General features: G+C 38.4%; 1 protein-coding gene across 2 annotated transcripts in view; it reads left to right on the top strand.

Moving 5' to 3' along the window:
* Positions 1-10,522, top strand: part of COX16 (cytochrome c oxidase assembly factor COX16) — a 44,943-nt gene extending 34,421 nt beyond the window's left edge. For both annotated transcript variants that reach the window (XM_068193272.1, XM_068193271.1), the window contains exon 4: positions 10,151-10,522. In XM_068193272.1, coding sequence (XP_068049373.1) covers positions 10,151-10,267 — 117 coding nt within the window. In that variant the 3' untranslated portion in view covers positions 10,268-10,522. The remainder of the gene's footprint in view (positions 1-10,150) is intronic.
* Positions 10,523-13,799: the final 3,277 nt, after the last annotated feature.

Here is a 13,799-nt window from a genome sequence, read left to right as displayed (position 1 = left end):
GCTAACATGGGCCCATTAAAAGTGCTAAGTACCATTTCGAGTAGCTGAGTTATTTATTTAAAAAACTGAAAATGCAGGCCAGAGTGGACTGCATTCTGAAAAACAGCAACTCTGGAAGAGATTTAGGAGTTGAGGAATAAATAATTCAGCTTTATCTTCTAGTGTAATCTTGTGGCACAAAAGCTAATTCAGAGTATGAATATGAACAGGAATGGTAGATGTAGGAACAGGTGATTTTATTTCTGAGTGTGGCTCTGGTGAGGCTGGGACTGAAATTCTGGTTCTCCTTTTGGTATCCAGGTTTTGAAAAGGGCTTTAAGAACAGATTGCAGAACAGGCTGACTGTACTAACTTAGGGCTCTAAAAAATTCCTTAAAATAAACTTAAATAATATTCAAGGTAATGAGAAAAATGATGTTTTCATATAAATACTTCCATAGGAAGAAGGTGATAGCAATTGAACATTTTTTACTGCAGAAAATGTAGTAAAATTAGAAGTAAGATCCATTCTTAATATCTGGGAACATAATTTGAACACAACAGCAAGAGAAATTGTCTTCTGTGTTTCAGAATATCAAAACTGTAAAACTTTATAGTTTTCCTTCAACTGGTTGCAAGGATGGCATAAATGACTGCGAGCTGGTCTGCAAATGGTCAGACTAGAGAATGCTGCTTTCTTGACATAGAGTATGAATGTTGAGATGGTTTCATTCCTTATAATTTGATTATTTACAAAAAGTCAACATTAGCTCTGGACAGAAGTTTTTTTAATTGTTTGTCCTGAGAATTACAGCAAAAGACTTGTAATTGCAGTATTAAAATGTATATTGAGGACAGTTCAAAAATTAAAAGTAGGTATATGGAGAGGTGTTTTGGGAATATAACCTCTATATTTACTGTCTTAAAAGAAGAATTTGAATAAACTCTTCTGAAAAAGCCTCAGGCCACTTATTGCTCATTTGACATAACTTCAGGGATTGTGGTGCCAGCAGAATGGATGAAATTTTTTTTTCAGGGAGTGACAGTGTAGTAACACAGTAATTACATCCAAGTGTGTGGACATCAGGAGTGCTCTAGGAAGAAAATCCTGGATGCCAGTCATTGATATCTGCAAGTGTCTTGTTGCTGTCATTGTCAGTACCAGAGGATTACTGATTCTTTTGCTGTTCAAGAATTAACAGATTAGTGTACTGAATTGATTTGCTTCAATGTCTGTGAAGATATTGGTGGCTAAATGCCTTGAGCTATTTGAGAGCTGACAGAGATGTTGGGAAAATATCCCTCCTTAGTGACTTTTATGACAATTAATAGGTTGAGATAAATAAAGAGGTTGAGATATTTTTCTTCTCCCTTTAATCACTCTGTTCCTTCCATGCACTTTTCTTTCTTGGTGCATTGTCCAGCCTAGCTATTAGATTCTGACTGCCCTCCAGGTTGTGTCTGGGACAGGCTGAGTTTCTGGCATTTCAGTTTATTCACATGTGAAATGCTCTCATGTTTTTACTTCATTGTGAGTCTTCAACAGAGTGTTTTGTAGAGAAGTACAAAGTTGTGTTATTTTATCATCCATGTAAACTGCCATGGGAAAGGATTTGAATTCAAATAGTTTGTGTTAGGCATTTTATTCTGAGTGGATGTGCAGTCCATAGCCAACCTATAGTTTTTGATCTTTTCTTCTTGACATCTCAGTAGTTTGCTGTACCATAGTTCAATGTGTTCAAACTATAAACTATATTCATAGTTTTTCATAGAGAAACACAAGAAGGTGGAATTTCGTGATGGGTATGTCACAGGAAGAATTCTGGTGGAAAAGTCTCTTGCAGGAAGAAAGACAGCCTCCAGAGTAAAGTTCATAGGGTGTCACTTTTTACTGGTGTTATTTCTGGAATGCATCTCTATTTAATAGTCTTGTGAATTCTTTCGTGGTCATCTTTTAGCACAGGATTGTTCCTTAACTGAGAGCTGTTTCTTTCATATATGTTGCATTTGCACTTTCCTTATGCAGTAAGACAACACTGATGTGTAATAGATGGAAAACAAGGTGAATGATTATCAGACAGCAAACATGGTTGGGACTGTTGTAAATGATCTCTTCTCATCACCCTTTCTCCTCTCTCCAAAATAGAATCCTTAGAATCAACTTGCATTCCATGTGTGTTTTCTTGGTTTTTAATGCCCCATGAATTGACCACCTCTTACCATGCTAGGGCCAGCACTGTGTTGTCTCAGTTACAAAATAACCCAAAAGCTTGAGTAGGACAAGTTGTATGCACACATCATGGCTGAATTCTTTCATTTATTGTGTTAAGGAATGCTGCTAGCTTCTGCCAGACAGCCAGTATGGGGAACTTGTGCAGCTAGGTGAAAATGTTAAGCACTTCTGCATTGTTAATGGGCCTCCAGTGGGAAATTGTTGGATCTTTGGTATAAAATCTCTCTGAAATAGCTTTAGTGTAGTGTGAGGGAATTCAGCTACACAGCTGAGGCTGTGTATGTTTCTCTCATTGTCTCCTTCTGAAGACAATACAGCAGAACAGATAATTTTGAAGGAAGTTCTCGTCTCAGCAAGCAGGCAAAATGGCTTGTTGCAAGAATATCCTCCTTTTTGTTTTTCTTAGGTTTTTTTCTCTGTTTTTGGCCAATTTCAAAAGCACTATCTTGAGTATTTTGTGATTGCCAGTGTATTTCCAAATTATGTCCACGTGGACAATCAAGTCTAAATGTGACATGCTTTAAAAAATTATTATACAATTCTTGCATATTCTTCACTTCTCAAATTATTGTTACCCATCATTATTTAATGTTCAAAGTATACTATAAAAAGGTACTCTGCTTTAGCAAGTTACTGTCAGAGAGTGTATTACTGCTTGTTCTAACAGGCTTACTGATCAAACAGAAAAATTATATGCAAGATTCTAGTGGAGGCTGACCCTGGAGTTTTCACACTTCTTAGCTAAATAACCAAATTTCTAAAAATAGAATGAAGAAGTTCCCAAGTTTTACCTCTGACTTCATTGTGTGTCTGGTAAAACTTGGTATTTGCCCAGGTGTAGCTGAGAGGCATCACTGGGAGGTTCACAGGCTGAGAGAAATGGTGTTGGTAAGTCAATATGTAATAATCCATCTTGTTCATAGCATCTTCCCCTCAAGTCATTGGAGAGCCAGTGTCCCCCTGTGCCATCTTACAGCTCTAACATAAATAGTCTTTAAGACAATGCAGTTCAAAACCAAAATACCTTCCAGCTCTAGAAAGACCCCAGACCTTACCTTCTAAAACTTCATGCTTGTAAAAATTTAAAACGATGTCTTGATCTTTCTAAGACAGAAGTCTTTCTGATTTGAAGACCTGTTAGTTCTAATAGAATGACAGGTAGAGTTATTCACTTATTATTTGTGAGCTGTACATTCGGCAGTATTGCTGAGAAGTAGCTTTACTGTTACTGGCAGTACAGTATGGAGTATGGGAATAATGCTCCTATTACTGTTCTCATCAATTAGAAAGGGGATGTTAGCTGCAGAGAAGAAACAGGAGGATTTTTTTCCCTATGAGAAATTGCCTAACAGCACAAATCAAACAGTAGCCATTGATGTTACTGTAAAACTATTTATGGCTGAACGATTTGAAATTGCCCTGTTAATGTTTAGCCCAAATCATAGTTTCTCAACAGGGAAAAGCATTCTGTTTCAGCATATATATTGATAAGCAAATTCTGGAAGAGAGGTGAGTGGAAAATCAGCAGGGAAGTGTAGATGAGAAGCAGAAGTCCTAAACTACACTAGCTGTGTGAATGTTTCCTGAACCAAGTGAGACCATGGTAAAAGGGGGAGCATATGAGAGGCAGGAGATTGAGCCCACCAATTCAGAAGGGTCAGCTGCTTGGTAAGGTTGACTGCTGATTTGAAGGAGTGTGGTTACTTTAAAGTAGTTTCTTAATGGCCTGGATTTAAGTTTAATTTGACACTGTTGTTGTAAACTTTCTCTAGTTGTTTCTTTTCTTATGCCCATACACTTCTGTTAGTAGTTTCATGGTGGTAACTGATCGTTTCTTGTTGTGGTAATCTCTTGGCCCTTTGCTGTGGTGTTCATTGCAACTTTTCCTTCTCACATAAGAAACCTTGTTTTTCATATCTCTTCAGAAGGAAAAACACCATGTGTGACTCATGGGTCTCATATTTTTTTATCCTGGTACACTTCATCCTTTTTTTATTAGAGTATCTTTTTATCTTTATTAGAAGGACAGACTGTGCCAGATTTTATATACAGAACGTAAAAAAATGTCCACACTTCCAAGTATTCATAGTCTTAGGAAGTTGTTTGAAATAAACCATTTCATTGGTGTCAGGAGGGCTTTCTGGTCTCCAGATAGGGATGTGCTGTAGAAATTTGTATGGTCTTCTCAGCAGCAACAGAAATGTCATTTTTTTACTGGTCTTCTGCACTGTTAAAGATCACACATCCTCTTCAGTGAAGTTCACCTTTATTTAATTGAAAAAGATGCTGCAAACATCCCAAAGGTCTGTCCCTGGCTGCTCCTATTTTAGACACTTGAGCTGCAGTAACTAGGACATCTCTTTAAAAAGTTTAGTATGATGCAAACTTAGCAAGACCAAGCAGTCAGCTTTGGGAAATTCCTTGGTCCTGTTGACTTGGCTAGGTCTCCCAAGTAATGGATTTAGGGATAAATCTTAGTAAGCAGCACTTCTCTTTCTGAGGCAGAATAACCATAGCTTGATAAAACTTTTCTATATGAGAGAAATGGAAACTGTCCTAAATGTACTTAATTGCTTAGTTAAAAGTGGAATTTGCTGAATTTGGGATGTTTGATCTTGTACTACTGTAATCATGCAGTTATTTATGTTGGACCTTTCTGAGTTTCATTTTTGCTTAGGAAAAGAAGATACACTGAAAGTAAACAACCCATGCACCCATTCTCTTGACTGTCATAAAGCTTGTGAATCTTTTGGACTGAGAAGTCCATTTTGGGTGATCTGCAGGTGTAATGCATAAATGGCACTGGATTATCCTCTGAGATTTATTGTGGTTTTAAGAGATTCTGAATTTTAAGAAGGAAAACTGATTGTAAATTAGGATGAAATCATGGCAAGGTCTAATTCCAGAAGTAATTCTGTCTCATGTTACTTTCTCTTATGTTAAAAATTCAAGACTGTGTAATTATGTAGTTTTAGCTGAGTGATACTATTGTTTAGTTTACTGAGCACTTTGTATCACTGTAACACCTTCACATAAAACTATGAGAGTGCTCTGTGAACATTAATTAAATTCTGTGACACCTCTGAGGTGGAGGCAAGTCCTGTTCATATGCTTTGCATGGGGAAAACGTTGCACAGACAAACTGGTGGTGCAGTTCCTCAGTACACATCTTCTGTGCCAGTCCCCTCTCACCCCCAGCAATTCTTCCCTTAATGAACAAAAACCAATCTCATTCTGGCCATATTTTGCTGCTTACTAACTTGCTTGTTTTCTAATATCATAAAAATGAAACATTCTCTAATTGGGAAAAAAACCCTTCTTTTTAAACTGAAGATTCAATCACTAATCATGGGCTATTAAATCCCAGATTATTAAATCACTAATCATTAAACTATGACACTTCCTTGGCAAAGTAAGTAACACCCAGTTTATATTAAGAAATGAGATGTCAAAAAGATGGCTTTATGAACGAGTTATATAAAAAACCCCTCTAAAGCCATATCAGTGCAATGATGAAGTGAAGATTTTCAGTTATGCACAAGACTGCAGATTCAGTGTTAGCTGTAATTCCGTATCTCTTAATCTATATATCATTATGGAGCTCCTCAATATACCTTTTGTCTCTTAAAGCTTTTTTGACACTTTTAAAAACCAGACTGTTCAATTGGTTTAATTCTTTCACTGCTTCTTACAGCCATGAGGATATTTTTCCCTGGCTCGTCTTTTGTCTGCAAATGGGTTTGCTTACTATAATGATGAGAAATAATTGGCTCTCTATATCAGAGCAATTTCTTTCTGTGGTGTTCATCACAGAATTTATTTCATCAAGCTCTAAAATAAACAGGATTCTCTCATCCCTCCTTTTACATGTGAGAAACAGACTAAAGCCAAGCATTTTTTAAAGTGGCCACCTTGAATTTACTCAGGCTGAACATTAATAGCTCTAAATGAAATTCTGCAGACTTCAGTTTGTGTATTGTGGCATGAAGACTATCCTGCAAGAGTAGAATTCAAACTCTTTTTTAAATTTTGTCTTCTTTTAAGCCTGTCAGAGGCTTATAACTTGTACTTAAGCCAGGCATTTGAACCAGCAATTAAGAAGTTAAGGTCTTTTTATGTCCTTTTTGGTACCTTTGCAGCAGTCAATCCCGTTTAATAAGTCTTAAAAGTCAAGTGTGGCAAACAGTTGAACATATTTTTCTTTTTCACTGTGCCTGTCTGAATAACTGCATTTTTTGCCTTGAATTTACAGCTTCTGTCAGTCCTGTACTCTTAAGAGGCAGTTTAGCTGATTTAGGGAGTGAATCAGTAGATTTAATGGACTATACTGATCTTACTTTAAACAGCTAATTTTCAATATCCTTTGGGCTATTTGAGACAAACAGGAAAAGTGCTGCTGATCTGATCTGATTACATTTCATTGTAGTCTCCAATGATTGAGTGTTTAGTACATTTGAATTGGGAGAAGAAGTATTTTGGGTTTTAGCCTTCCAGTTCATATGAATTTCAGTTTAGTAAAAGCTGGAAGTAGTTTAACATGTGATGTGATGTCTTCATAAAGTTAGGTAGGCAGAGTCCAAGTGGCTCAAATGAAAAAAAGAAATAAGAAATTAAGAGGACCTAGCCAGATAGAATGAAAGATGTTGACTTCAGCTTCATCTGAGAGCAGAACTAGCTGCTTGCCTGAATTCTCACTGTACAGCTCAGGCAATCTGAAGGAGCTGTGTAACTTTGCAGCCTGTGCTACACCTAATTAAGAGGACTGTCAATCTGGTGTTCTCATCACTAAGATGAATTTAAAATGTAGCTGTGTGCATGTCTTTAGCATACATGTAATGTAGCTATTTATTCTGGGATGATTCTGTTGTAAGAATTTTCATGTCAGTGGCCAAGCAAAAAGGGTAGGGTTTTACTCAGTTGTATGTGAGGTACTGTCATGGTTTAACCCCAGCAGCCAAGCCCCACATAACCGCTCGCTCACTCCCCATGATGGGATGGGGGAGAGATTCAGAAGGGTAAAAGTGGGGAAACTCATAGATTGAGATAAGGACAGTTTAATAGCTGAAGCATAAGGTGCTGGTGTAAGCAAAATAAAACAAGGGATTCATTTACCAATTCCCATGGGCAGCAGGTGTTCAGCCATTCCCAGGAGAGCAGGGCTCCATCACATCTGAAGGCTGCTTTGAAAGACAGGCTCCATCTCTCTGAATGTCGCCCCGTTCCTCCTTCTTCCCCCAGCTTCACATGCTGAGCATGGTGCCATATGGTGTGGGATATCCCTGTGGTCACTTGGGGTCACCTGGCCCAGCTGTGTCCCCTCCTGTGCACCCTCAGCTCGCTGGTAGGTGGGGTGGAGTGAGAAGCAGAGACAGCCTTGGCACTGTGTGAGCCACTCAGAGACAGCCTTGGCACGTAATGAAAACGTCCCTGTGTTACCAACATTGTTTTCAACACAAATCCAAAACATATCCCTATACTTGCTACTTAAAAAAATTTAATTCTACCCCAGAACCAGCCTAGATATATGTGAAAATAGCTATTCAATAGGAAAGCATTGCAGAACAGATTTTCACATCCCCTTTTTCATTAGCGATACTCCTTCTTATGCTTATCCACATGCAACAGGAGTGCTCTGTTATGCCAAAATTGGATAATATCAGTTCAGAAAGTTGGAATGTCAAATCATTCTGCCTTCTGATGACTGATAACTATCCCATAAACTAAATTTTTGCAGATACTGTCCCATGGTATTAAGGAAGGTGCTTTCTTCTTGAATTGTAGTAAGATACTACAAAGTGCTTATACATGACACAAAATGTTAATGATCTCTATAAATACCATGATTAAAAAAGAATAGTCTTCCTATGTATGTATTAGAACCTTTATTTCTTAATTGACCAATAGATCTTATTTGTCATCTCGGGCAATACCATTCACTGCACGTAACCCTTGGTTGTTTTATTCTGTCGGTGTATCCCAGTGTGTTTTCTAGGTACCTTTATGATTTATGTTGGAAACTGCCAAGATACTTTCTGGTACTGGTTTGTATGGATACTATAGTTTTGAAATGCTTCCTGTTTTTGACAAACCTTCTCTCTGTAAAGCCTCCATGAAGTTTCAGGGACAAATTAATATGAACTTTTTGGTAAAGATCTTCACTACACATGTCTCTTTTGATATAGACTTCTTTATGTAGCCTAACTTTAGATACCACAGGTTTTTTTGTACTTATTTTAAAAGTTGATTATTATTCAGGCTTTGGGAGACAAACAACTTTGGAATAGTTGAGATCCTCACAGGTGTGTGATACCTTTGTGTTGAATGAAATCAGCATGCATCCCTTCTGTTAAAGCACGAGGTTATTTTAAATGTAGTTTCCTTGATGCTTCCATTAGAATCAGATGTTCTGAATTTGCAATCGGAGGAGATATTCCTTGTTGTGTGGGATGATGAGTACCTATCCTCCTTCTCTCTCCTTCCATGTCAGCTCAGATCCCTTCTGAGAAATTAAGTACCAGCTAAGCATAAGATAGATAAAGTAGTAAAGACAATTCTTCACAAAGACCTATGCCAACTCTACTGTACAAAATATTCAGTTGCTCTTACCTTGTGAAAGTCTGCTATGTTTGTGCATGTGTTCTCATATATCTTCTGTAGAGTCATGCCTAATTTCTTTTGATACCTGACTAACCTCATTGCAATTTCCTCAGTTGTAGAAGTGTCAGGAAACTTTCACATAACGTGAACTAAGCAGTAGGTCTATTCTATTGTAGCTGTTGAACTTTTTTGCAGCTATTATTCAAGTCCCTGGGTGTTTGCCATTTATTTGAATGATTGATAGTAGACAAATTAGGCCACAGGCTCGGGGCAGGATGGAGTATTTTCTGGTGTATTTTTACAGCACATGCTGAGATGAGGCCTTGATCACAGGTCAGATTTAAGTCCCACTGCAGTAAGTATCATTCATTACTGGAATGCAGTGTTGCCCTGTTTAGTAGTGTCTAGGACAGCGCTGATTCTGGCAGTGGTGCTGACCCTCTCCTCAGTCTCCCACCATGTCCAGTGTGCTGTTCCACAGCTGGCATGTGAGACTTGAGTCTGTGTCCTGGAAAGGGAAAGCTATGCTTTTGCCAATAGGACTGTGAATATGTTTATGTTCTTTGACTGCAGCACATAGTAGGTGAGGTCAGAAGGGCACCTGTTCTTCATTTATGTTGCCTCTAAGTCGTTGGTACTTCTGAGGGGGGATGATAGAAGTAGGCACAAAAAAAAAAAAGGTAATGGAATCTAGTTTTTCAATACCTGGCAGTTCAGTCAGTCAGCATATCTCATGTATGACAGTAAGAGGCCTGCCTGTGGTGGCTGGGTGCCATGGGAGACTAGTCAGCAGAAAGCATTGCATGCCTCTCTCAAGTTAGAACCACATGGGTTGAAGGGGTTTGCACTGTTGCTGTCTCTCTTTGTGCTAGATAATGAATCCTTTCCAGCATGCTTTGTATTTTTGCTGACAGGATACTTCTGCTCACTAATTGCTAATCCTTCTGATGAGCTATACCAATACTTGTCACTCCTACTACTTCAGTGTTTGGCAGACTTACTGTTGAAGAACAGATCTGGAAAACAAGGTGAGAGGAGAAAAAGTGAATACAAGGTATCTTCAGTCTTGCTCAGATGCTGCAGTGCTTCCTGTCCTTAAGTGTTACTTACCTGCTGACAAGCAGATGCAGTAATGCCTGTCTTGGTCATTTATGTAGCTATATGGATAACTACTAGGTTTTTCTTCCTTCTTGTTGAACTTCTCATACAGAGTAGATGAAAGTTCATCAACCCAATGGTGATACTGAGTTTCTTGTGAAAAAAAAATCAATTTGGAATCATATGTACTTTAAATAACGGATCCATCAAGGTGACCCTATTATTTTTGCTGTTTGTCTGCAGAAGCTGGAAAAATCGAACTTGGATAACTGGGAGAACATCAGAGGACCCAGTCTGTGGGAAGATTCCAGGACAGTTCAGAAACAACAGCGGGAGGCTCTCCGTCTCAAGACAGAGTGACTGAGAAAGCCAACTTTGGTGCCTCTGGGGAAAAAAAGTCTCAGGCTGGACTGTCTTAATTTTTAATCCAGTGTCAGGAACAGACATGGGAGCATTTGCACTGAACAATTCAGCTGGTATATATACAAGTAACTGTGAGATCAGTCCAAAAGGCACTGTATTATATTAAGCTCTTTGTTTGCATTAATTTGTATAGAGTACCACAGGCTGTATATGTGAATTTTCAATTAAAAAAGCTGATTATTCTACTGAGAATATCCCATTGTTTTTCAGTCTCTAACATTCAAAACTGCTTCAGCAAGGAATAACATTTCAAGAGTCACTTGTCAGTACCAGAAGTTGTCATCCTAATGAGAACAACAGTGCTGTCATCTAGATGTGTGTGACCAGATAAGTGCTGCTTCAGGGAGCCTCTGCATGATTTCAGGCTCTTTAGCTTGGAAGGGAGTCCACAGGATTATGAGCTGTTCAGAACAATGAGTCCAATTTTGCCTAAATAATACTCTTGTGTTTCATTTCCAAGGACTGCAAAAAGGCATGTACTGAGTGTCAGCTAATAATTGGTCAAATAACATTTGTTTAGCTGTGGTCAAATTTCTGTGATTAGTTTATCAATACCTTCATGCAGGCTGGACCTCTGCTCTGGAACCTCTCAGTTTAAATTGGAAGAACTCTTCCTCGCAAAGAGCTGTGCTGCTTCTCTGTGAGTAAATATTGTAGCAGAATCTTCTTGAACCACTACATAGTGGCAAAGCTCATCTTACATGTATATTTGTGCATGTGCATAGAAATTTTTATGTTTCAATCAAATCTTCTGAAATGCTTGTCTTTTTATATTTCTCTTTGTGTGCGAAATATTTGCTGTTAGAGGACGTTTTGCTGACATTCAGGACCCTTCTGCCGAGAAAGTTCAATGAAGAAGCACCTACTCAATATTTCAAATGAAATGAAGCGTTTGATAAAGTATTGCGACAGACTTGTGAAACTCCTCATCAGAGGAATGAAGCCATAGAGCACACATTAACAGCAGAGTCTCATTTCAAAACTCTCCGTGACACCTATTTGTAAATCCTTTTGGAGCTGTTTTTGGAAAAACTGTGGCCTTACTTCCCGCTGCAGGATGTGTCAACTGTAATATGAATATCCTTTTGGACACTTTTTTAGGGTAGGCTCCTCATGTAGATCTTCTCTCAGCACTTCATTTTCTTTAGACTGACAGTGGTGAGGCCCAGTCTTTCACTTAGGAGGAAGAATTAATGTTGATTTTTAGGGAGTTATAAAGGAATTCATAAAGCATCACATGAAATATCTTAAGCATGTTTTGTGCATGTTTTCTTCTGATAGAGTTGTGAAAGCCATCGGAACGTGGTGGATGAAATCTGGAACAAAGTTGGAGCTGTGTGTTTGTGTTTGTCCCTGTTCAATGTCATAGATATCTCTGCTTCTAAATCAAAGTATGAATGAATTAAACCACTCAGGAGAGGAATAAGAGGAACAATGCAAGAGTAGGTAATAATAAATGCTGTAGGGAAACCAGTGAAAAGCTAGAATACAGAGGCATTAAGCTGTACTAGACCTAGACAAGGAGAAAATTGGTTTAATTGTTATGTCATTAGAAAAATAAAATATAAAGATGACAACTAAGGAGTAATTAATACTGCAACTTTTTAAGAACATTTTCAACTCTTAAATTCAAGTTCAGATGCAGTTCCACTGACTGTAAGATTGATCATTCAAAGGACATCAGAGCTTTGGCTACACTGACAGTGTTCTCAAGACTCTTGCTGTATCACTGCTACTGTTACAGTGAGAGCTAGACCACTGGAAATGTAGCTTTACATTCCCCATTGGTGTGGACTCTGCAAACTCACTGCCTTTTTGAGAGGATGCACATCTTCCTTTTCCCTGCTTTGATTGAAGGAGATGGGAAGCTGCCATTGCTTTGCATATGGAGAGTTGTGCTCAGCTCCCAGGCTGGCACGATGGCTCACAATATGGACCAGCGCTACTCCTGAAACAAGCACATGGCTTTCTAAGAACAACACGTGGAGGAGAAGCAACCCATTTCTCCACGGGAAGAAGCAAAGATATTTCTCTTAAAGAAATAAATGCCCTTAAGATTGTCCGTTTTCTTGATGAACAAACACTCACTGAACTATCCTGTGTATTTTTAGTAATTTGATATTCTGCAAAGACTGTTCTGGGAATGGTCATCTCATTTCTGCAGGTTTGGAATGTAGTTGTAAATAATTACTTATATGGAGTAATATCATATGTCCTAACTTAGAACCCAATCTTGGTTGATTGTTTGCTGGTTGTGAGGTTGCCTTTCCCTTTTTCTTAGGCACTAAATCCTGTTGTTTCTGAAGGCATATTTGTAACTACCTTTGAAGTGGCCTCTCTGGAAAGCAATGGATTTATCTTAGCATCTCTGAGAAAAAATTATATACATTTCGAAGACTTTCCAACTTGCCCTTCTCTTCAACTTCCATTTTAGAAGACAGCCTATATCTATTGATTGTCCTCTAAAATATAAACCTACCATGTTTTTAATGCTGACTTATTTTAATAATTTTTATAATGTTGACTCATTTATGAATTACAAAAAACCCTAAACCAACAATAACTGGTACAGAAGCTGTACTTTTCATAAAATGGGAAGGGCTATTCCAGCAATTCATCTTTATTGCCATGCACTTGAACAATGGCTTGATGTTTTATGCTGTGCTTTTCTTACCCATTGAATTGGAAATAATACTTTTGAAAGTCATGTTGAGAGCCAGTTAAGTCTCTTAAGTTGTCATGCAATCTAGAATAGAAGGCACTCCAGAAATGTGGAGAATTACAGTTCATAACAGTAGAAGGAGAGGCAAACTTCAGTTAGTTCAGAATTCTTGCTCAGTTTGGCTGCTTATTTGAATTATCCTTTTGAAAGCCAGTTAGAGCACTTCTAGTTATTTTTAAGGCTCCTGAAGACAACTTCATTCAGCTCCTGAATCATAATTCTAAACGTCTGTGAGTGGAGGGGGCCAGAGGTAATTAAGTACAATTGTCAGGTCTGAGACACTGCTTGACATTTTTGCATCTTCTTTGTTAACTGCCATACACAGGTCTGAGGAGAATGAAAACAAGGCTTTAGTCAGAGGTGTTCAGTATTACAAAGGTAAAAGAGAGGACTGAAGAAGCCAGATCTTCCAATCAGTGTTGCTGAAATTAGAAATAAAAGAAGCAACCCTGGCTAGGTGTCTGTGTGTATGTGGGCTGAAAATCAGTTTCAAAATCCCTGTTCTGACAGTAAAGGAGAAGGTGTGTATCCCTCTCCTAGAAACTGTAGCAAGGTTGGTCTTTGGGATCTTCCATAACAAAAAAAGCAGCAGGACATAGAATTGGAAGAAATCTGGGGCACCTGTCTCCAGGGACAGGGAGAGGTCAGCATAGCACCACAGGTATGTGGTTATCTGCCTGGATGGTTCCTGGTGGCAGCTGTCTGCAGCTCAAAATGCTGCCCAGACCTCTGTGTGAGATCTGCCCT

Source organism: Anomalospiza imberbis, chromosome 6, assembly GCF_031753505.1.
Source record: "Anomalospiza imberbis isolate Cuckoo-Finch-1a 21T00152 chromosome 6, ASM3175350v1, whole genome shotgun sequence".
NCBI lineage: Eukaryota > Metazoa > Chordata > Aves > Passeriformes > Viduidae > Anomalospiza > Anomalospiza imberbis.
The sequence above is the reverse complement of the archived record's forward strand: the minus strand, read 5'-3'. Positions and strand labels throughout refer to the sequence as shown.